The sequence below is a fragment of the Microcaecilia unicolor genome, chromosome 6, assembly GCF_901765095.1.
Source record: "Microcaecilia unicolor chromosome 6, aMicUni1.1, whole genome shotgun sequence".
NCBI lineage: Eukaryota > Metazoa > Chordata > Amphibia > Gymnophiona > Siphonopidae > Microcaecilia > Microcaecilia unicolor.
The window spans coordinates 12,269,901-12,294,470 of record NC_044036.1 but is presented as its reverse complement, the minus strand read 5'-3'; the positions used below and the strand labels follow the sequence as shown (position 1 = coordinate 12,294,470).

General features: G+C 44.4%; 1 protein-coding gene across 1 annotated transcript in view; it reads right to left on the bottom strand.

Annotated features, from left to right (window-relative positions):
• Positions 1-24,570, bottom strand: part of MAST2 (microtubule associated serine/threonine kinase 2) — a 624,140-nt gene that overhangs the window by 52,358 nt on the left and 547,212 nt on the right. The window contains exons 22-24 of the mRNA XM_030208366.1: positions 18,050-18,159; positions 3,614-3,768; positions 416-726 (exon numbers count right to left, since the gene is read on the bottom strand). Coding sequence (XP_030064226.1) covers positions 416-726; positions 3,614-3,768; positions 18,050-18,159 — 576 coding nt within the window. The remainder of the gene's footprint in view (positions 1-415; positions 727-3,613; positions 3,769-18,049; positions 18,160-24,570) is intronic.

Here is a 24,570-nt window from a genome sequence, read left to right as displayed (position 1 = left end):
AAGTGGAATTGTGGAGCCAGGGGCAGGAGCAACAGCAGAAGAAGGGCTGTACTGGGAACAAAGAGGCTGTTCTCTGCTCCAGACTCACCCCTTTCCTTCCTCTTCACTGCAGGATGCCTGGAAAACAAAACCCCTGGAGTCTGAGAAGGAGGAACTGTGTTCTATCTAGACTGATCCCCAAGAAATTAAAAACCATGTGTAATTTTGATGTTGGTCCAAGAAAACAAAACAAAAAAACAACCTTCAAAGAATCTAGTTTTCTCCAGCATAACTACAGCTACTGTCAAAAAAAAATGTTGAGTATTATATTAAGCCTCTTTTTCAGCTTTTGAAAATCTGAGTCAATTAGAAGCCTCCTAAATGAGGGCAATGTCAGTGAATATGTGCAGATCTGAACCTTTATCTACATACTTACCTGTGAGCGTTGTTGAACTGCTGATGTTGCTAACAGTTGAAGATGGTGTTGCTGACCCAATATCTCCATCTAGTTTCAGCTCTCGTTCCACAGTCTGTTCTGGGATTGACTGGGATGTCCCTTCCCGTAACTCAAATGTAGATGGCACGGCCAAATCTTGTTGCTTCTTCTGGGTACCTCCCTCATCCTCGGTTGAGATGGCAAACCGGGGCATATCAACCAATGCTGAGCAGCGTCGCCGGGCAGTTAAAGGAGGGCTAGAGTCACTCTCTGTATGTGATGATTCAGAGACAGACAATCGTTTGCGCAGACTGGAGAAAAAGAGAACAATGTTTCAATCAACAATTTGTTGCTACCTATAATATAATGCAATTGACCACAATGGGAGCTTTTGGCAGAAAATCTACAGCAAACATCTATTTAACAAAATTAAAAGAATTTCATTCACGCCAATAAGCTAGAACCAATTGCCTATCACACATTAAAGACATCTCTAGTGGACTTCAAAGCACACCAGTGATTTCTATTTTATCCAAATACACTTGCTTCCAGTTTAGTTCCTTAATTTCACACTAAAAACAAATTCACACTTTTTTAGGGGGTGAGGGAGAAGGCAGAAGTTTCCTCCTAGAACTTTGGGGCTTGCAGCTTAATCAGATGTAGCCTCTAGAAGGCTATCGTACCATGAACCTTCATTCAGATCTATCCAGGGATTTTCTGCTCAATTTTACATCCTCCCACCAATTCATTTAGCCTAATCTATTCTGTGACCGTTCTCAGCCAAGATCTATATATCAAAGCTCCTTTTATACAACCATGGATCTTGAAATTTTAACCTGTAACCTTCTGGAAGTCATTTTAGTAATATCTACATATGGAGATAGTAGCAGTTATACATGTTGACTACATAAACATGTAAGTGGTAATTTCAGAAAGCTGCTATTTCCATGTGTAGATGAAAATACAAGTACAGTTAATAAATTTTGTTGCCGGCTATTGTACCTACTCTGAAACACATACCAGTACTGGTGCCAGAAACCTGCTCATTTGTAACTGGGGTCTCCACCAGTGTTAATCTCTAAGGTGTCTAACACCACCTCAAACATACTATAAAAGGAGTTATGTCACTCAGCTTCTTAATTAGCTTTTTACAATGCATCACATATACCTGGAAAGTTCCAGCAAATAAAAGTGTACAATGAACAATTAGTGCCTACACATGTAAAGCCATGAGCAATTCACTCTTGCCTGATACTTAGGTTTCTGAAACTGATGCTCTAGTTGTACACACTAGAAAATACATGTGCACAGTCCTACATGCCATTATATGCATTTAAAAAAAAGGTTCCATGTTTGGCTGAACGTTCTGGTCTGGACATCCTAATTCTCTCACAATTATATGTAAAGTGAGGCTGTCTCACAACCAGAGACTGTTTTGTTATCAATGGTACATCCTGAACCTTGGAAGCTGTATGGCCAGAAAGCAATACTGACCAGCAAACAGAACAAAATGCTTCAGATCAATCTCAATTAAGATGAACCTTTTGAAACTGGAATGACTCATTACACAACACACTATAATGGCAAACCCTAGCCACTTTATATGAATTTTGGAGGCTTTATTAGTAGACTCATAATGGAATCACACAGAACTCAGAAAGAACTGAGCACAAATATAAAACGAGGGTAGTGCTGCTGGGTCAATCCAATACATAGTCCAGTGGTTCCCAAACCTGGTCCTGAAGACACCCTAGCCAGCCAGGTTTTCAGGATATCCACAATAAATATTCATGAGAGAGATCTGATTTGACTGGGGAGCTGGTTGGACTTTATTTATTACATTTGTATCCCACATTTTCCCGCATAGCAGTAGGCTCAATGTGGCTTACAGGTTCCGGAGAGGAGAGTACCAACTCTGGGAATATATACAGAGTGGAAAATAGAGTAACAGTAGGTGAAAGGAAGCTGATAAGGTTCCGGAAAAGAGAATACAAATCTGGGACGAATATATACAGAAAGTAATCCCAATGAGGTTGATAAGTCTCTGGGGATGAGACTACAGCTTCTAGTGAGCAATACAGAATAGGATAAGGGTAAAAGTACACTTAATTATAACTGGAGTGGTAAAATTCATACAGTTTGAAGTAATAGGATTATGTGGAAGGGGTATTGTTCATTTCTTAGATCGAAAGATGTGATGCATTGTTCATGAATTAGTTTGGGTCTGCTGGGTAGGCTTTCCGGAAGAGGTGAGTCTTGAGGTCTTTAGGCTCACGTTGTTGAGAACGAACGTGCTGGGACTGTGCATGCTGAGGCTGTCAAGAAGTAACATACCTACGCTTCTGAGAGTAGAAGGGAGCTCACTTCATCTTGCCTGAAAACCTCCTGGATGAGAAGGCTGCAAAAGGTGTCCAGTGGGAGAGAGTATTGATGGTGTCAGTATGCTTATTTATGAGGTCAGCGATCTCCTCCACCTTCTCTCCAAAAAGGTTATCCCCCTGGCACATAGCATCCGTTAATCTCTGCTGGACCACAAAGTCCAAGTCAGAGCCACACAGCCATGAGAGTCTTCACATTATTATACTCTGGGCAGAGATACTGAATGCCACATCAAAAGTGTTAAGTGCTCTTAGCCAAAAATTTACAACATGCCTTCTGCTTCTTGGCCAGCTGGCGAAGAGATTTAGCCTGCTCTGGTGGGAGAGTCTGCCAAATCAGATATACTGTGCACCAAGTTCTGCAAGTAACTCATGTAGAGCTGGTATGATTGTATACAGGAGATAAGAATAGAGGTGATGTACTTCAGTTGCTAGCACATAGTACGGTTAGCACAACTAAAAGATAAGTGGTCGCTTTGTCACTTAACAACTATTTTCAAAGAGTTTTGGAATGTATTCTATGAGCACTCTGACAGATGATTAAAGCTATTGACCTGAAACAGCATAGGCTATAAGAAGTGTTATAGCTGTTTTCATTGATGGCTGATGCCATTGTGCCTCTTTTTCTGAACATTGTATGTTATGAACAGTGTTAAATTTTAAGGATTTGAGGGTCGGGTCACACTGATTATACTTCCCGCTGTGTTCTTTCATTGTTATATTGTGGAGATTATGCATTTTAGCAATTTACCCTTTTTACTTCAAAGATAATATTTTGAGCATACCAGGTAACAGAAAAGCAGATTTGCTTTTTGCTTACATTTCAGGGGATCCGATCATCCAGGAGCGGTCACGGTGTTTCAGGCTACTGAGACTATCCAGTTTATCTTCTTTTTCTTCACTTAGGCTGCGTTTCGTTGGTGGAGGAGTTTTCCTTTCTTCATTTAGGGAAAGACGTTCCATACTACTATAAACCTGTGTGTGCAATAAGAGCAGCAGCTAAGGTCTCGCTGTCCACAGCACATAGAAAATAATAACACAATATACAAATTTACACACAATTTATTTAGTACATAAGTAATGCCACACTGGGAAAAGACCAAGGGTCCATCGAGCCAGCATCCTGTCCACAACAGCGGTCAATCCAGGCCAAGGGCACCTGGCGAGCTTCCCAAAAAGTTCAATATCCCACTGAAATGCATTATGGGAAGACAATGTGTAGGAAAGAGAACATGTTAAATGTATTATTGGCTGGGAAAGCTGGTGTCTATAAACTATGAATTTACTTTGTTTATACAATTTGTACAGAATCAATTTTAAAAAGTGGCATAATTCATCCATCACCAAACACTGTTAAAAAAAATTAAAAGTTACGATTTTATTCCAATATAGAGAATCTGAATTTTAGATTTAGGGGCCCTTTTACTAAAGTGCAGGAGGTTTTGCAGATAATATTACTGTTAAAAGTGCAGCAACTGAAAAACTTTTGCGGTAAGTGCAGGGAGTGTGTTCAGCATTTGCCCTGCATTACCACACAGAGCAGACACTTACTGTGTTACACGCAGGTACAGATAACATGATGCAGGGGCAGAAGGAAATATAGAGGTCTGGGGCAGTGGTACTGTTCTCCCATCAGCTAAATCCTGTCTCACGTTATTGTTTACAGAATAATGTTTAAAACTCAGCATCTTAAAATAAGTTCAATGTTCTTTTACAGAGGATTATAGACCATTTTGTTATAGGAATTTTGTAGTACCTAGGGATTATCAAAGTGTTATCTAGATCCGCAACACTCTCCTTCTTCCAACCTTGTGGAGTAATCTCAGTGGCACCGACTGTCAGGGAGGGTGGAATAATGCTCTTAAGAGTCAGAGTGACCTCGGATACACAGCTTTTCACAGTTCTCAGCAAAATTGCTGCTATATTACACAGAATGCTGAAGTCAGGGCTTTCAGAAAGATTCAGCCCTTAGCAAAAGTATAGAAAAGTTTGAGCCTTATAACTATGCAGTTCATAAGTCATAAATGACCTGTCAGTGGTCAGAAAAGAGCACATCAATTCAAATACTAATCCGATGCGATGCACTACCGTTTTCCGAGGAAGTCACCGTGGAAAACCGAACGGGAGATCTGCATCAGGCCTCCCTCCTTCCCAGCACCAGGCATCCCTGCATCCCTCCCAGCACCAGACATCCCTCCCTCCCTCCCTCCCTCCCAGGACCAGGCAGGCCCGCCGAGCACCAGGCAGGCCGGCCGCTAGCCCTCCGTCCCAGCACCAGGCCGCCTGCCCTTCTTCCCTCCCAGCACCAGGGCCTCCCTCTGAAATTTAAAAGTCATACCTGGTCGGGGTTAAGGCAGCGTCGGCAGCGGCAGTGAAAAGCGTGCTGGCTCGGTGCGCTTTCAGCCTTCCCTTCTGTCTCTTAAGCTCTGGTCTCGCCCTTGCGGAAACAGGAAATGAAGGCGGGACCAGAGCTTGAGAGACAGAAGGGAAGGCTGAAGGCGCGCTGGGCCAGCGCTTTTCGCTGGCGCTGCCGACGCCACCTTAACCCCGAGCAGGTATGACTTTTATTCGGAGGGGGGCTGGAACTGGCTGAGATGATGGCACGCGTGCCAACAGAGAGGGCCCTCTCTGGCACGCGTGCCACAGGTTCGCCATCACTGGCCTAGAGTGTAAATTTTAAAGGGCTTCAATGTTAGCTTCAGAACTTTTAGTACAAGAACAGTGCTGGGCAAACTTCTACAGTCTGTGTCCTGAGAATGACAAGGACAAATCAAACTCATAAGTAATGCCACACTGGGAAAAGACCAAGGGTCCATCGAGCCCAGCATCCTGTCCATGACAGCGGCCAATCCAGGCCAAGGGCACCTGGCGAGCTTCCCAAACGTACAAACATTCTATACATGTTATTCCCGGAATTGTTGATTTTTCCCAAGTCCATTTAGTAAACGGTTTATGGACTTGTCCTTTAGGAAACCGTCTAACCCCCTTTTAAATTCTGCCAAGCTAACCGCCTTCACCACGTTCTCCAGCAACGAATTCCAGAGTTTAATTACGCGTTGGGTGAAGAAACTTTTTCTCTGATTTGTTTTAAATTAACTACACTGTAGTTTCATCGAAAGCCCCCTAGTCCTAGTATTTTTGGAAAGCGTGAACAGATGCTTCACATCCACCTGTTCCACTCCTCTCATTATTTTATATACCTCTATCATGTCTCCCCTCAGCCGTCTCTTCTCCAAGCTGAAAAGCCCTAGCCTCCTTAGTCTTTCTTCATAGGGAAGTCGTCCCATCCCCGCTATCATTTTCGTTGCCCTTCGCTGCACCTTTTCCAATTCTACTATATCTTTCTTGAGATGCGGCGACCAGAATTGAACACAATACTCAAGGTGTGGTCGCACCATGGAGCGATATAATGGCATTATAACATCCTCACCTGTTTTCCATACCTTTCCTAATAATACCCAACATTCTATTCGCTTTCCGAGCCGCAGCAGCACACTGAGCAGAAGGTTTCAGTGTATTATCGACGACGACACCCAGATCCCTTTCTTGGTCCGTAACTCCTAACGCGGAACCTTGCATGACGTAGCTATAATTCGGGTTCTTTTTCCCCACATGCATCACCTTGCACTTGCTCACATTAAACACCATCTGCCATTTAGATGCCCAGCCTCCCAGTCTCGTAAGGTCCTTCTGTAATTTTTCACAATCCTGTCGTGAGTTAACGACTTTGAATAACGTTGTGTCATCAGCAAATTTAATTACCTCGCTAGTTACTCTCATCTCTAAATCATTTATAAATATATTAAAAAGCAGCGGTCCTAGCACTGACCCCTGAGGAACCCCACTAACTACCCTTCTCCATTGTGAATACTGCCCATTTAACCCCACTCTCTGTTTCCTATCCTTCAACCAGTTTTTAATCCACAATAGGACGTTTCCTCCTATCCCATGACCCTCCAATTTCCTCTATAGCCTTTCATGAGGTACCTTGTCAAACGCCTTTTGAAAATCCAGATACACAATATCAACTGGCTCCCCTTTGTCCACATGTTTGTTTACTCCTTCAAAGAATTGAAGTAAATTGGTCAGGCAAGGTTTCCCCACACGAAAGCCGTGCTGACTCGGTCTCAGTAATCCATGTCCTTGGATGTGCTCTGTAATTTTTCTTTTATTTTTTTTTAATAAAGTTTTTATTATTTTCAAAGTATCACAAAAGCCTTGCCAATCCCTATAAACCATACATAGAGCATAAAATACAACTGTTTGTAATTTTGCTTTTAATAATAGCCTCTACCATTTTCCCAGGCACCGACGTCAGACTCACCAGTCTATAATTTCCTGGATCTCCCCTGGAACCTTTTTTAAAAATGGGCGTTACATTGGCCACCCTCCAATCTTCCGGTACCACGCTCGATTTTAAGGATAAATTGCATATCACTAGCAGTAGCTCCGCAAGCTCATTTTTCAGTTCTATTAGTACTCTAGGATGAATACCATCCGGTCCAGGAGATTTGCTACTCTTCAGTTTGCTGAACTGCCCCATTACGTCCTCCAGGTTTACCGTGAAGTCAGTAAGTTTCTCCAACTCATCCGCTTGAAATATCATTTCCGACACTGGTATCCCACCCAAATCTTCCTCGGTGAAGACCGAAGCAAAGAATTCATTCAATCTCTCCGCTACGTCTTTGTCTTCCTTGATCGCCCCTTTTACCCTCGGTCATCCAGCAGCCCAACCGATTCTTTTGCCAGCTTCCTGCTTTTAATATACCAAAAAAATTTTTTACTATGCTTTTTTGCCTCTAACGCTATCTTTTTTCGTAATCCCTCTTGGCCTTCTTTATCTGCGCCTTGCATTTGCTTTGACACTCCTTATGCTGCTTCTTGTTATTTTCAGACAGTTCCTTCTTCCATTTTCTGAAGGCATTTCTTTTAGCCCTAATAGCTTCCTTCACCTCACTTTTCAACCAGGCCGGCTGTCTTTTGGAGTTCCGTCTTTCTTTTCTAATTAGTGGAATATGTTTGGCCTGGGCCTCCAGGATGGTATTTTTGAACAGCGTCCATGCCTGTTATACAGTTTTTACCCTCTTAGTTGTCCCCCTAAGTTTTTTTTCCACCGTTCTTCTCATTTTATCATAGTCTCCTTTTTTAAAGTTAAACGCTAATGTATTTGACTTCCTGTGTATAGTTACTTCAAGGTTGATATCAAAACCGATCATATTATGATCACTGTTATCAAGCGGCCCCAGTACCATAACATCCCTCAAAAGATCATGCGCTCCACTAAGGACCAAGTCTAGAATTTTTCCTTCTCTCGTCAGCTCCTGCACCAGCTGCTCCATAAAGCTGTCCTTAATTTCATCAAGAAATTGTACCTCTCTAGCGTGTCCCGATGTTACATTTACCCAGTCTATATTTAGATAATTGAAGTCACCCATTATTATCACATTGCCTATTTTGTTTGCGTCTCTGATTTCTTTTATCATTTCTGCGTCTACTACTACTACTACTTAACATTTCTAAAGCACTACTAGAGTTACGCAGCACTGCACAGTTTAACAAAGAAGGATAGTCCCTGCTCAAAGGAGCTTACAATCTAAAGGACGAAATGTAAAGTTGGGGTAGTCTAGATATCCTGAATGGAGGTATAATGGTTATGTGCCAAAGGCGACATTGAAGAGGTGGGCTTTGAGTAAGGATTTGAAGATGGGCAGCGAGGGGGCTTGGCGTATGGGCTCAGGGAGTTTATTCCGCGCATAGGGTGAGGCGAGGCAGAAAGGGCGGAGTCTGGAGTTGGCGGTGGTGGAGAAGGGTACTGAGAGGAGGGATTTGTCCTGTGAGCGGAGGTTACGGGTAGGAGCGTAAGGGGAGATGAGGGAAGAGAGGTAATGAGGGGCTGCAGATCGAGTGCATTTGTAGGTAAGTAGGAGAAGCTTGAACTGTATGCGGTACTTGATCGGAAGCCAGTGAACTGACTTGAGGAGAGGGGTGATATGGGCATATCGGTCCTGACAGAAGATAAAATGTGCAGCAGAGTTCTGAATGGATTGAAGGGGGGATAGATGGCTAAGTGGGAGGCCAGTGAGGAGTAGGTTGCAGTAGTCAAGGCGAGAGGTAATGAGAGAGTGGACGAGTGTTCGGGTGGTATGCTCAGAGAGGAAAGGGCAAATTTTGCTGATGTTATAGAGAAAGAAGCGACAGGTCTTGGCTATCTGCTGGATATGCGCGGAGAAGGAGAGGGAGGAGTCGAAGCTGACACCGAGGTTGCGGGCAGATGAGACGGGGAGGATGAGGGTGTTATCAACAGAGATAGAGAGAGGAGGGAGAGGAGAAGTGGGTTTGGGTGGAAAGACAATAAGCTCGGTCTTAGCCATGTTCAGTTTCAGGTGGCGGTTGGACATTCAGGCAGCAATGTCAGATAGGCAGGCCGATACTTTGGCCTGGGTTTCCGCAGTGATGTCTGGTGTGGAGAGGTAAAGCTGGGTGTCGTCAGCATAAAGATGATATTGGAAACCATGGGATGAGATCAGCGAACCCAGGTAAGAGGTGTAGATTGAAAAAAGAAGGGGTCCAAGGACAGATCCCTGAGGAACTCCAACAGAGAGCGGGATGGGAGTGAGGAAGATCCTTGAGAATGTACACTGACGGTGCGATGGGAGAGATAAGAGGAGAACCAGGAGAGGACAGAGCCCTGGAATCCAAATGAGGACAGTGTGGCAAGAAGTTGTGATTGACAGTGTCAAAAGCGGCGGATAGGTCGAGGAGGATGAGGATGGAGTAATGACCTTTGGAATTGGCAAGGAACAGGTCATTACAGACTTTAGATAGTGCCGTTTCTGTCGAGTGTAAAGGGCGAAAGCCGGATTGAAGCGGATCAAGGATGGCATGAGAGGAGAGAAAATCAAGGCAACGGCTGTGAATGGCGCGTTCAAGTATCTTGGAGAGGAAGGGTAGGAGGGAGATGGGGCGGTAGTTGGAAGGACAGATAGGGTCTAGTGATGGTTTTTTGAGAAGTGGTGTGACTACAGCATGCTTGAAGGTGTCAGGGACAGTTGCAGTGGAGAGAGAGAGGTTGGGGATATGACAGATAGGGGGGGTGACAGTAGGAGAGATGGTGTTTAGTAAGTTGGTGGGGATGGGATCAGAGGAACAGGTGGTGCATTTCGAGGAGGAAAGAAGGTGGGCAGTTTCCTCCTCGGTGATATCAGGAAAAGAGGAGAAGGAGGCCTGAGTTGGTTGGTTGAGGGAGTGGGTTAAAGGATGAAGAGGAGGAGGTGGCTTGGTAGTGAATTCAAGGTTCATCTTCTGCACCTTGTCACGGAAGTAGTCAGCTAGTGATTGAGAAGAGAGTGAGGGGGGATGGGAGCAGAGGGCACTTTGAGGAGGGAGTTAAGGGTGGCGAAGAGACGACGAGGGTTGGAGCCGAGAGAATTAGTGTAATAGCCCTGTTTGGCAAGGAATAGGGAGGACTGGAAGGAGGATAGCATGAATTTGTAATGAATGAAGTCGGTATGGGTGCGAGATTTCCTCCAGAGGCGTTCGGCAGATCGGGCGCAGGAGCGAAGGTATCGGATGCAAGGGGTCAGCCAGGGCTGGGGATTAGTACGCCTTGTGGGTCGGGAGATGGATGGTGCAAGTGTGTCCAGAGCAGTGGAGAGAGTGGCATTGTAAGCAGAGACAGCCTTGTCGACAGACTCCGAGGACATGATGGAAGGGAGGAGATTAGAGATACAAGAGGATAAGGTGGGAGGGTCGACAGCCTGGAGATTCCTGAAAGTAGTGGTTAGTGTTAGGCGGGACTGAGGGGGAGGGTGATGAAGTGTGATCAGGTGATGATCTGAGAGAGGAACAGCAGAGGTGCAGAAATTGGAGGGTGAGCAGGTAGAGGAGAGGACGAGGTCAAGACAATGGCCAGTTTTGTGAGTAGGGGTGGTGGAGCTCAGCTGGAGGTTGAAGGAGGATGTCAGAGTGAGGAACTGAGAAGCGTAGGAGTCGGATGGGTCATCAGCGTGTATGTTAAAGTCTCCAAGAATGAGGGACGGAGATGAGGGTTCAAGAAAAACGGAGAGCCAGGCATCAAAGTCGGTAAGGAAGGAAGGGAGGGACTTATCGGGGGAGGCGGTAAATGACTGCAACTCATCCTGGCGAGGCAGATGGTAGTACACTCCTGTCACCGTCCTTTTCCCTTTTATACATGGAATTTCAACCCACAATGATTCAAGGGTCTGATCTGTGTCCTGCTGAATTTGTAATCTATCTGAGTTAAGGCTCTCGTTAATATACAATGCTACTACGATATAATTTGTACCCCAATATGACAGTGTCCCACTGGTTATCCTCCTTCCACCAGGTCTCAGTAATGCCTATTATATCCAATTTTTCATTTAGTGCAATATATTCCAACTCTCCCATCTTATTTCTTAGACTCCTAGCATTTACATATAGACATTTCAAAGTATGTTTGTTGTTCCTATTTGCATGATGCTTAGTACTGGACACTACTGATTCGCCATCTTTTGTCTGATCTTTAGTTGTATTTAAGGGCACCTGGCCTACCACGGTCTGTTGTGCAACCTCACTATCCAGAAAAGTGAATGATACATACCTGTAGCAGGTGTTCTCCGAGGACAGCAGGCTGATTGTTCTCACGACTGGGTGACGTCCGCGGCAGCCCCCACCAACCGGAAAAAGCTTCGCGGGCGGTCCGCACGCAGGGCACACCCACCGCGCATGCGCGGCCGTCTTCCCGCCCGTGCGCGACCGTTCCCGCCAGTTGAATGACAAGCAAAAATGATGAAAACGCAACTCCAAAGGGGAGGAGGGAGGGTAGGTGAGAACAATCAGCCTGCTGTCCTCGGAGAACACCTGCTACAGGTATGTATCATTCACTTTCTCCGAGGACAAGCAGGCTGCTTGTTCTCACGACTGGAGTATCCCTAGCTCTCAGGCTCACTCAAAACAAGAACCCAGGTCAATTGAACCTCGCAACGGCGAGGATACAACAGAAAATTGACCTACGAAGAACAACTAACTGAGAGTGCAGCCTGACCAGAATAAATGCGGGTCCTGGAGGGTGGAGTTGGATTTACACCCCAAACAGATTCTGCAGCACCGACTGCCCGAACTGACTGACGCGTCGGGTATCCTGCTGGAGGCAGTAATGTGATGTGAATGTGTGGACAGATGACCACGTCGCAGCCTTGCAAATCTCTTCAATAGTGGCTGACTTCAAGTGGGCCACTGACGCTGCCATGGCTCTAACACTATGAGCCGTGACATGACCCTCAAGAGCCAGCCCAGCCTGGGCGTAAGTGAAGGAAATGCAATCTGCTAGCCAATTGGAGATGGTGCGTTTCCCGACAGCGACCCCTAGCCTGTTAGGGTCGAAAGAAACAAACAATTGGGCGGACTGTCTGTGGGGCTGTGTCCGCTCCAAGTAGAAGGCCAATGCTCTCTTGCAGTCCAATGTGTGCAACTGACGTTCAGCAGGGCGGGTATGCGGCCTGGGGAAGAATGTTGGCAAGACAATTGACTGGTTAAGATGGAACTCCGACACCACCTTCAGCAGGAACTTTGGGTGGGTGCGGAGCACTACTCTGTTGTGATGAAATTTGGTATATGGAGCATGAGCTACCAGGGCTTGAAGCTCACTGACCCTACGAGCTGAAGTAACTGCCACCAAGAAAATGACCTTCCAGGTCAAGTACTTCAGATGGCAGGTATTCAGTGGCTCAAAAGGAGGTTTCATCAGCTGGGTGAGGACGACGTTGAGATCCCATGACACTGCAGGAGGCTTGATAGGGGGCTTTGACAGAAGCAAGCCTCTCATGAATCGAACGACTAAAGGATCTCCAGAGATGGCTTTACCTTCCACACGATAATGGTAAGCACTAATCGCACTAAGGTGATTCCTTACTGAGTTGGTCTTGAGGCCAGACTCTGATAAGTGCAGAAGGTATTCAAGCAGGTTCTGTGCAGGGCAAGAACGAGGTTCTAAGGCCTTGCTCTCACACCAAACGACAAACCTCCTCCACTTGAAAAGGTAACTCTTATTAGTGGAATCCTTCCTAGAGGCAAGCAAGACACGGGAGACACCCTCCGACAGACCCAACGCAGTGGTCTACGCCCTCAACATCCAGGCCGTGAGAGCCAGAGACTGAAGGTTGGGGTGCAGAAGCGCTCTGTCGTTCTGCGAAATGAGAGTCGGAAAACACTCCAATCTCCACGGTTCTTCTGAGGACAACTCCAGAAGAAGAGGGAACCAGATCTGACGGGGTCAAAAGGGCGCGATCAGAATCATGGTGCCGCGGTCTTGCTTGAGCTTCAGTAAGGTCTTCCCCACCAAAGGTATGGGAGGATAAGCATACAGGAGGCCGGTCCCCCAATGAAGGAGAAAGGCATCCGACGCTAGCCTGCCGTGTGCCTGAAGTCTGGAACAGAACAGAGGCAGCTTGTGGTTGGTCTGAGAGGCGAAAAGGTCCACCGAGGGGGTGCCCCACGCTCGGAAGATCTTGCGTACCACTCTGGAATGAAGCGACCACTCGTGCGGTTGCATGACTCTGCTCAGTCTGTCGGCCAAACTGTTGTTTACACCTGCCAGGTATGTGGCTTGGAGGAGCATGCCGAAGTGGCAAGCCCAACGCCACATCCCGACGGCTTCCTGACACAAGGGGCGAGATCCGGTGCCCCCCTGCTTGTTGGTGTAATACATTGCAACCTGATTGTCTGTCCGAATTTGGATAATCTGGCAGGACAGCCAATCTCTGAACGCCTTCAGTGCGTTCCAGATCGCTCGGAGCTCCAGGAGGTTGATTTGCAGATCCTTTTCCTGGAGGGACCACAGACCCTGGGTGTGAAGCCCATCGACATGAGCTCCCCACCCCAGGCGAGATGCATCCGTCGTCAGCACTTTCGTGGGCTGTGGAATTTGGAATGGACGTCCCAGGGTCAAATTGGTCCGAATGGTCCACCAGAGCAGTGAAGTGTGGCAACTGGTGGAGAGGCGGATGACATCTTCTAGATTCCCGGTGGCTTGGAACCACTGGGAAGCTAGGGTCCATTGAGCAGATCTCATGTGAAGACGAGCCATGGGAGTCACATGGACTGTGGAGGCCATATGACCCAGAAGTCTCAACATCTGCCGAGCTGTGACCTGCTGAGACGCTCTGGTCTGCGAAGCCAGGGGCAGGAGGTTGTAATACTTTCAGGTCCTTCATTTTTTTTTTAAAAAGTGTCCTATCTACCCTGTGTACAAATGCCCGGCATTCAGATTGTGTTCCTCTCGTAAATTTTCATTTCTTTCATTCATTCAGAACTTGCCCCCCCCCCCCCCCCCCCCCGAACACTTTTGGTTCCTTCAGTCTTTTAAAACTCTCCTATGTACCCTGTGTGCTAATGGCCAGCATTGAGATTGTTTTCCTGTCCCAAATTTGCATGTCTTTCAGTCATTCACAACCCCCACCCCCCCCCCCCCCCCCCCCCAATCGGCTCTGCCACCCAATCTCCGCTAAACTTCTGAGGATCCCTTCCTTCTGAACAGGATTTCTTTATGTTTATCCCATGCATTTTTGAATTCTGTTACCGTTTTCATCTCCACCACCTCCCGCAGGAGGGCATTCCAAGCATCCACCACTCTCTCCGTGAAAAAGTACTTCCTGACATTTTTCTTGAGTCTGCCCCCCTTCAATCTCATTTCATGCCCTCTAGTTCTACCGCCTTCCCATCTCCAGAAAAGGTTCGTTTGCAGATTAATACCTTTCAAATATTTGAACGTCTGTATCATATCACCCCTTTTTCTCCTTTCCTCCAGGGTATACATGTTCAGGTCAGCAAGCCTCTCCTCATAGTCTTGTAATGCAAATCCCATACCATTCTCGTAGCTTTTCTTTGCACCGCTTCAATTCTTTTTACATCTTTAGCAAGATACGGCCTCCAAAACTGAACACAATACTCCAGGTGGTGCCTCACCAGTGACTTATATAGGGGCATCAACACTTCCTTTCTTCTGCTGGTCACACCTCTCTCTATACAGCCTAGCAACCTTCTAGCTACGGCCACTGCCTTGTCGCACTGTTTTGTCGCCTTCAGATCCTCAGATACTATCACCCCAAGATCTCTCTCCCCATCCGTACATATCAGACTCTCACCGCCTAACACATATGTCTCCCGTGGATTTCTAGTTTCCCACAGGTTAAAACTGAACCTAAACAAAACCAAGTTCTTGATGTCAAAATGTAATTATTAATGGTTCTAATTTCTCTGTAGAAGCGGATATAAAAATTCTTGGTATGACATTAGACTCATCTATCATTGAGAAATGGGTTACCTTATTGGTAAGGAAAGTCTTCTCCTGTTTAAAAAAAACTAAGGAGAATTAAGCATTGTTTTGAGGGTCCACAATTTAAATTGATGGTGCAGATGCTGATCTTGTAAAATGTTATATGTAGGATAAAATTATACACTCATGAAAAGATTGCAGAATGTGGTGATTAGATTGATATATGCTGCGGGAAGATTTGGTTGCCTATTCAGGCTCGAATTGATTGTAAGGCTTGTATTATGGTCTTTAAAATACTACACGGCATAGTGCCTTAATACATGCTTCTCCTTGTTAATTTTCCAATTTATCATGCATTTATCTTCTATCAAAAGAATTAGATTTATAAAATCTTTTGAATTGGCTTTATCCTTTGCGAGAGTTAAACTATGGAACTCATTGTCTTTATTTATTTGTCAATATGATAATTACCCTTTACTTCGGAGAGATTTAAGAAATATTTGTCTTAAGCTGTGGTACAGATATTCGTAGATGTTGTAATGTAGGAGAAATTTTATATATACTCCCAGGTATGCCTGGTTCTCCTTTTGTGATCCGCATAGAACTCGTGAGGCTTGATGTAGAATATAAGAATAGAATCCCTGAGGGACTCCACAATCAAGTGAATGGAAAAATTAGATAAAGAGGAAGAACACTATTTTAGTACTGTTCCTTGCAGCCCCAAACTAGCTAATTGAGTACGTAGAAGAGAACGGCAGCCATCATATCTAATGACACCACCAAAGCAATCAAGCCCTTTATCTCAACCAGCATGAAGTTCGCTTATCAAAGAAGTCATAATTGTCTCTATACTGTGATTGGCACAAAAGCCTGATTGGCATGGATAGAAGGCCAATACTTGTTCTACATATTTTGATAACTGAAGATGAACTACTTTTTCAATTAATTTAGACAGGAAACAGAGATTAGAGATTGGACAGTGATTTGCAGAAATAGCTGAATCTAGAGAAGAATACAGCAAATGGTAGCTACTTTCCAGGGTTTCAGAACAAGCCCAATAAAAGACTGTGATTAATAATTGAAATTGCTAATGGCAATAAACCCTGTATATTTAATTTAAACCAGGAAGATGGAACAGGATCCAAAACACAAGTGGTAACATGAATCGTAGACAATAACTTTAATACGTGAGATAAAAGGAGAGTAAAGGAAGAAAGAAAAAGTGCAGTGCCAGAGCCCACCCTGCTAGTCACTGAGTGCCCACTCAAAGAAATAAGTTTTTAAACTAGCTAACAAAAGAGCAAGTAGGGCCTGCAGGGTATTGAAAGAACTCCAATATGAAATTGTTGATCTGTTGTTACTAATATGTAACCTGCCATTAAAATTGTCTGTAGCACCTGAAGAATGAAGGACAGCAGTACAGTAGTAGCAGCATTGTATAAAAAGTTTTTTTTAAACCAACGGCATGTATGTACATGTAAAGTGCCATATTTTACTCTGTAGTGAACTTCCTTTTGCTTCCGAAATATTAAGGATCCTGAAGGAGTATGCAGAAGTCCATATTTATACAGTATAATGAGGCATATGTCCTAGATTACAGATAGCCCTTAACTTTCTTTTTGAGCATAAGTGGACTTCCTTCTGTCAGTGCAAGACAGAGAGGTAAGTACAGTTGCCCACTCAGTCACCCTCCAAAGCGAGACATGTCCTTTTCAAGTCTGCCTGGCACCTGCCCCCTTGAAATCGGTGCCTTCTCTGGGTATACATGTGAACGTAGCAGTTTTTCTACAAGCTTCAGGCCTGGTTGGATTTTACAGTGCCTTGGGACTCAGGAATACTTCTGCTGAATAAACTAGTTCTGGTCGCACTTTTGTGGCTGTAATGTTTAATTCAACATTGTTTCAGTGCAGCACATGTTACCTTGGTGGCTGCCTGGAAATTGGAATTGGTACCACCTGCCTTTAATCATCACGAACATATCTAAATCTCCACTACCCAAGTTGCAAAGGACTTAAATACAAATCGACTTACGCATCCAGTTTCTCCTTTATAAGCACAAAACTGTGGAACACACTACTGAAAGCCGTGAAAACAACACACGGCTATTTAAACTTCCCGAAATCACTAAAAACTAACTTGTTCCAAAAGGCATACCCTACCGATCATCTACTATGTTACATTCTCATCGTTTTATGATAGTTACCTTTACTTTTAAAAAATAGTGTATAAAATACATCTATCTATAAAATGCACAATATAGTAAGTAAGCTGTTCTTTATAAGAAAGGTTCACAAAATGATGAGTTGATGGTGTTAGGTAGCAAAAGTGTACAATGAACTGGTTTGCACAGGAACCTAACCCCCCCTTCTTTCCCCCATATTCGTGTTTTCGGTATAACTGGGGTTTTTTGAATCTAACTACTACTACTACTACTACTATTTAGCATTTATATAGCGCTACAAAGCATACGCAGCGCTGCACAAACATAGAAGAAAGACAGTCCCTGCTCAAAGAGCTTACAATCTAATAGACAATAATAATAAAGCTAGCAAATCAATTAATGTGTAGAGGAAAGAGGAGAGGAGGGTAGGTAGAAGCGAGAGGTATAAGTGGTTACAAGTCAAAAGCAAACAGCGAGAACGGACTATATGTCCTGACCTGGACTGTATTGATTCTGATCTCTATGTTCTATGTAAAATGGGGCGCCATGTTTTTTAGTCAAACACTTAAGAATGAAAAACTAATAAGTGTTTAATAATAAATCTATGTCTAAAGAGTGATACCGCTTTACGTTTTCAGATAACAGTATTATTCATTCAATCTTTTGTAATTTAAGAAAAGATATATTAACTTAGAAAATACTGTAATCATATCAGTTGGCAGTATTTTCTAAGTTAATATATCTTTTGTTACATTAAGCAGTTCAGCTACTGGAATGATCTGATGCGAGTTTAAGATCAGGATGATAGAAAAGCACCTTACCTTACTAAATCGTGGGGAACATGAAGAGAACTGCCTGATCTCCACCCGGTCATCATCATTTGTATCTTCTTCTTCTTCAGAATCAACATGATGATATCGTTCCGAACGAGCTAAAGACCCAAGATACATGACACAAATCAAGTAAGACAAAATGCTAGGAATTCATTGTCCCTTTCTGTGAGGCTAAATTTTATGATTAAGGTACTTTTGGATTTCTAGATAACTATTAGTTATTTGTTAATTTCTTCAGTGCCCAACAACAGACTAGCTATCAAATTTAGAGGAAGCTTGGTGCAAATATAACTATTTAATATTTCATTTTAAAACACAATTTTATTTTATTAAAAAAAGTGTATAAAAATGTTAAGCCACCATAAAAAATACTGTTAAATACTACAAATAAAATCAGAGACAGGGCAAAATAAATATAAGGAGGCACATGTTGGATGGCAGAGAACATGAAATTACTAAGGAGCTAGGAAAAACACCAGCTCAGCTTGCTATTGGCTGAATTGTAAACTTATCTGTAACCAAAGCTGTAATGATCAATGGTGTGACTCTTTGTATCAAACTAGATAACAGACTTTGATGTAGGCCTGTGTTATGACTGGTGTGGAAGGACCTGCAACTGGGGTATAGATATGCCCAGCATCTAGGGGATGGCCTAGAAAGATGCTCAGTGGTGGCTTCATATACCTAACAGAGCTGCAGCATCAGATACCGATACTTTGAGACTTAAAAAGTGCTGTGAGAGAGCCAACACCACAATTCTGCTGCTTTCCTAAATGGCAAGTTAGTATGTGAAACACAGGAACTTGTACAATTGGAATGAAGACTTACTGGAGGATTAAGTCCAAGATGCTGGAACCATCTCCTCTGGAGGATTGTGGGGGCTCAAGCCTGCCAACGGAGGAGGTGAGGGCAAACTTTTAGGAACAGGCACTTTGGAGCATGTGGAACCTGTAGTGCATCTGAACCATGAGTACCAATTTTGAAGCATTCTCTTGTTTGATTCTCTTTTATTTTGGCCTATACTTCAACTGTCTTAAGCACTCTGAAGCTTTAGAGTGATGTACCATATCTTTATGTTGAGGCCATTAAGTAATTGAATAACAATTTGACAGGACCCAACCACCACTGACATTCGCTGCAGCCACACAATCCTTTCTCCTGGATTTTAGGGCTACGTTTGAGTTAATTTAGGTGAACCAGTGAGGTAGGACCAAATTACCTGGTATGACCATCCAGAAAGACAGAGGCAACAAGCCTCATAGTAATCCATGGTAAATATTTTGCAAATGCCTTGGGAAAATCTTTTAAAATGCTAGCCTGCTTCAATGATATATCTGGGTGAAAAATAAAAACTAATTTGAAATAAGAAATTTGCTTTAAAAAGATGATCAAAAAGAAAAAAAAGAAGAAGATAAAAACGGTTAGTGCAGTGGGCTGAGAACCTGGGGAGCTGGGTTTTAATTTCCACCACAGCTCCTTGTGACATAAGAATAGCCACACTGGGTCAGACCAATTGTCTATCTAGCCCAGTATCCTGCTTCCAACAGTGGCCAATCCAGGTCACAAGTACCTGGCAGAAACTCAAATAGTACCAACATTCCATGCTACCAATCCCAGGGCAAGCAGTGGCTTCCCCCATTTCTATCTCAATAGCAGACTATGGACTTTTTCTCCTGGAACTTTTCCAAACCTTTTCTAAACCCAGCTATGCTAACTGCTGTTACCACATCCTCTAGCAACGAGTTCCAGAACTTAACTATTCGCTGAGTGAAAAAAATATTTCCTCCTATTTAGGTTAAACAAATTTTTTTAAAGTTCTTTCTAGTGTTGATAAACAAAACAGGAACAGAACAAATTAATTGCCAAGCAAATACTAATCAACAAGAATTGTTTTACAGTTTCTCCCTCCTTCCCACTCTATCCCAGTCTTCCCAACCCCAACAAGTCTTCCCAACTTCTTGAAACGATAATGACCAAAGATAAAACAACCTCTTTCCTCCCTTCCCCTTTCATGCAAAACATATATTATGAGCAGTAAGAAACAGAGGAAACAAGTATCACACGAAAGAGCTACTTAAGAACAAGTTTGGTCACTTAAACCTTCAATAAACAATCTAAGATGAACATATCCCCTGTGTTCACAAGATGAAGGATCAAGTGCTATGGAAAAAAGATCTAACCATGAGGTGAGTTGACTGACAAATCCAAAAAATTGGAGAGAGATCTGTACTCTTATGACCTCCCCCCCCCCCCCCACCCCCAATGGATGTTCACCTCAGCAGATAAACAGACTCCTAGGTAACAAAAGGAATGTTGGGCCCATCGTAAAGGGAATGAGTCCACCCAACTCCGTCGCACCCAGTCCGAAGATGCCAGGGCTAATGATTTCTGGAAATTTAAAAGAAATCTAGAGAAATTTCCATATTCCTGAAAGACAGTCATCAAAGAACATAAGAGTAGCCATACTGCGTCAGACCAATGGTTCATCTAGCCCAGTATCCTGTTTTCAAAACAGTGGCCAAGTCAGGTCACAAGAACCTGGCAGAAATCCAAATCATAGCAACATTCCATACTACAAATCCCAGGGCAAGCAGTTGCTTCCTCATGTCTGTCTCAATAGCGAACTATGGACTTTTCCTCCAGGAATTTGTTCAAACCTTTTTAAAACCCTGATACGCTGTTACCATATCCTCCGGGAAAGAGTTCCAGAGCTTAATTATTCGTTGAGTGAAAAAAATTATATCCTCCTATTTGTTTTAAAAGTATTTCCATGTAACTTCCTCGAGTGTCCCCTAGTCTTTGTACTTTTGGAATGAATAAAAAAAATCGATTTACTTCTACTCATTCTACACCACTCAGGATTTTGTACACCTCAATCATATATCTCTTTATCTTTCTCTTTTCCAAGCTAAAGAGCCCTAACCTCTTTAGCCTTTCCTCATACAAGAGGAGTTCCACCCCAATTACTATTTTGGTCGCTCTTCTTTGAACCTTTTCTAATTCCACTATATCTTTTTTTGAGATAGGGTGACCAGAACTGAAATCAATACGCAAGGTGCGGACGCACCATGGAGCAATACAAAGGCATTACAGTATTTTCGGTCTTGTTCACCATACCTTTCCTAGTAATTCCTAGCAATCTGTTTGCTTTTTTGGCTGCCACTAAGCAGAAGATGTCAGCGTATTATCTACGATGACACCTAGATCTTTTCTTGTGTGCTGACTCCCAAGGTGGACCCTAGCATCAGATAACTATGATTCGGATTATTCTTTCCAATGTGCATCAGAGCTTGCATTTGTTCACATTAAATTTCATCTGCCATTTGAATTCCCAGTCTTCCAATTTCCTAAGGTCTTTCTGCAATATTTTACAGTCTGCAAGTGTTTTAAAAACCTTTAACAGTTTTGTATCATATGCAAATTATCACCTCACTCATCGTTCTGATTTCCATATCATTTATAAGTATGCTAAATAGCATTGATCCCAGTACAGATCCCTGCGGCACTCCATTGAGAGAATGACCATTTAACCCTACCCTCTGTTTTCTGTCCAATAACCAATTCCTAATCCACACCAGAACACTGCTTCCCATCCCACGACACTTTAAATTTCTCAGGAGTCTCTCATGAGGAACTTTATCAAAAGCTATCTGAAAATCTAGACACTAAATCAACCAGCTCACCTTTATCCAGGTTTATTCAAGCCTTCAAAGAAATAAACAAATTGGTGATGCAAGACTTCCCTTGGCTGAACCCATGCTAAATCTGTCCCATTAAACCATGTTTGTCTATGAGTTCTGTAATTTTATTCTTTATAATAGTTTCCACTATTTTGCCTGGCACTGAGGTCAGGCGTACAGGTCTGTAATTTCCTGGATCACCCCTAGAACCCTTTAAAACATTGGAGTTAACATTGGCCACCCTCCATTCTTCAGGTACTACGGACGATTTTAACAACAGATTACATATTACTAACAGATCGGCCATTTAATTCTTGAGTTCTTTGAGTACCCTTGGATGTATGACATCCGGTCCAGGTGATTTATTACTCTTTAATTTGTCAGTTTGGCTCAATACATCTTCCAGATTCACAGAGATTTTTTTCAGTTCCTCCGTATCATCATCCTTGAAAACCATTAACGGTACAAGCAGATCTCTTAAATCTTCTTCCATAAAGACAGCAGGAAATAATTCATTCAGTTTCTCCGCTATGGCCTTGTCCTCCCTTTTGCTCCTTCATGATCTAACGGTCCCACAGATTTCTTCGCAGGCTTTCTGCTTCTGATGTACCTCAAAAAGTTGTTACTCTGAGTTTTAGCCTCTGTGGCAAGTTTCTCTTTATATTCTCTTTTAGCCTTCTTTATTAATACTTTGCATTTGACTTGCTAGTGCTTATGTTGTTTCTTATTTTCTTCAGTTGGGTCCTTTCTTCATTCTTTGAAGGACAATCTTTTGGTTGTAATGACCTCTTTTACTTCACCTTTGCAAATACTTGAAATGTATCTGGACTAGGTTTTTAAGATAGTATTTTTGAATAACGTCCACGTCTGATTTAGTGTCCTAACCTTAGCAGCTGATCCTTTTAGTTTTATTATAGTTGCCCTTTCAAAAATTACATAATAACATAGTAGGTGACGGCAGAAAAATACCTGTACGGTCCATCCAGTCTGTCCAACAAGATAAACTCATATGCGCTACTTTGTATGTATACCTGACCTTGATTTGTATCTACCATTTTCAGGGCACAGACCGTAGAAGTCTGCCCAGTACTAGCCCCGCCTCCCAACCACCGGTGCTGCCACCCAATCTCCGCTAAGTTTCTGAGGATCCATTCCTTCTGAACAGGTCTCCTTTATGTTTATCCCATGCATTTTTGAATTCCGTTACCATTTTCATCTCCACCACCTCCCGTGCAGGGCCATGCCAACACGGTAAGCGAAGTAAGCATGGCAGGGGGGCGCTTCCCTCTGGGGGGCGCTGCCGCACCATGCTCACCTCGCTCGCCCTCCCGCTCCCATTGTTCAACTGCCCGCCCTCTTCTCCCCCCCCCCCCCCCAACATCCCTTTTCTTTTTTTTTTCCTTTTTAAATTTACCTCCGTGGCGGTTCCGGCAGCGCAGCGTCAGTGAAGGAGGCGGCATTCCCGACGTCTCTAGCCTTCCCTTCGCTGTGTTCTGCCTTCTTCTGACGTCAAGGAAATGACGTCAGAAGAAGGCGGAACACAGTGAAGGGAAGGCTAGAGACGTCGGGAGCGCCGCCTCCTTCACTGACGCTGCACTGCCGGAACCGCCACGGAGGTAAATTTAAAAAGGAAAAAAAAAAAGAAAAGGGATGTTGGGGGGGGGGGGGGGAGAAGAGGGCGGGCAGTTGAACAACGGGAGTGGGAGGGCAGGGGAGAGACGAGAGCATGGATGCGAAGGGGGAGGGGAGAAGAGGGCGGGCCAGGCCAGGCCAACTGGGACATGGGAGCGAGAGGAGAGAGAGGAGCATGGATGCGAGGGGGGGTCATGGAAGGGAGAGAGGGGAATTGCTGGATAGGGATTAATGGAGGGTGACAGAGGAGCATGGATGGGAGGGGCAGGGCTCAGGGAGTGAGGGGAATTGCTGGATAGGGATTAATGGAGGGTGACAGAGGAGCATGGATGGGAGGGGCAGGGATCAGGGAGAGAGGGGAATTGCTGGAAAAGGATGAATGGCGGGGGGCAGGGGACAGAGGAGCATGGATGGGCATGGATTGGGAGGGCAGGGCTCAGGGAGAGAGGGGAATTGCTAGAAAAGGATGAATGGAGGGGCAGGGGACAGAGGAGCATGGATGGGCATGGATTGGGAGGGCAGGGCTCAGGGAGAGAGGGGAATTGCTGGAAAGGGATGAATGGAGGGGGCAGGGGACAGAGGAGCATGGATTGGGAGGGCAGGGCTCAGGGAGAGAGGGGAATTGCTGGATAGGGATGAATGGAGGGGGCAGGGGACAGAGGAGCATGGATGGGCATGGATTGGGAGGGCAGGGCTCAGGGAGAGAGGGGAATTGCTGGAAAAGGATGAATGGAGGGGCAGGGGACAGAGGAGCATGGATTGGGAGGGCAGGGCTCAGGGAGAGAGGGGAATTGCTGGATAGGGATGAATGGAGGGGCAGGGGACAGAGGAGCATGGATGGGCATGGATTGGGAGGGCAGGGCTCAGGGAGAGAGGGGAATTGCTGGAAAAGGATGAATGGAGGGGGCAGGGGACAGAGGAGCATGGATGGGCATGGATTGGGAGGGCAGGGCTCAGGGAGAGAGGGGAATTGCTGGAAAAGGATGAATGGAGGGGGCAGGGGACAGAGGAGCATGGATGGGAGGGCAGGGCTCAGGGAGAGAGGAGAAATTGCTGGACATAGAGGGGAGGGAAGAGAGATGAAGGAGATGAAATGAGGGAAAAGGAAGAGAGGAGAAAAACTGCACATGGATGAAGAAAATAGGCAGAAGCTGAGGACCAGAAATGAAGAAGAAAGGAGGAAAGGAAAGAAATAAA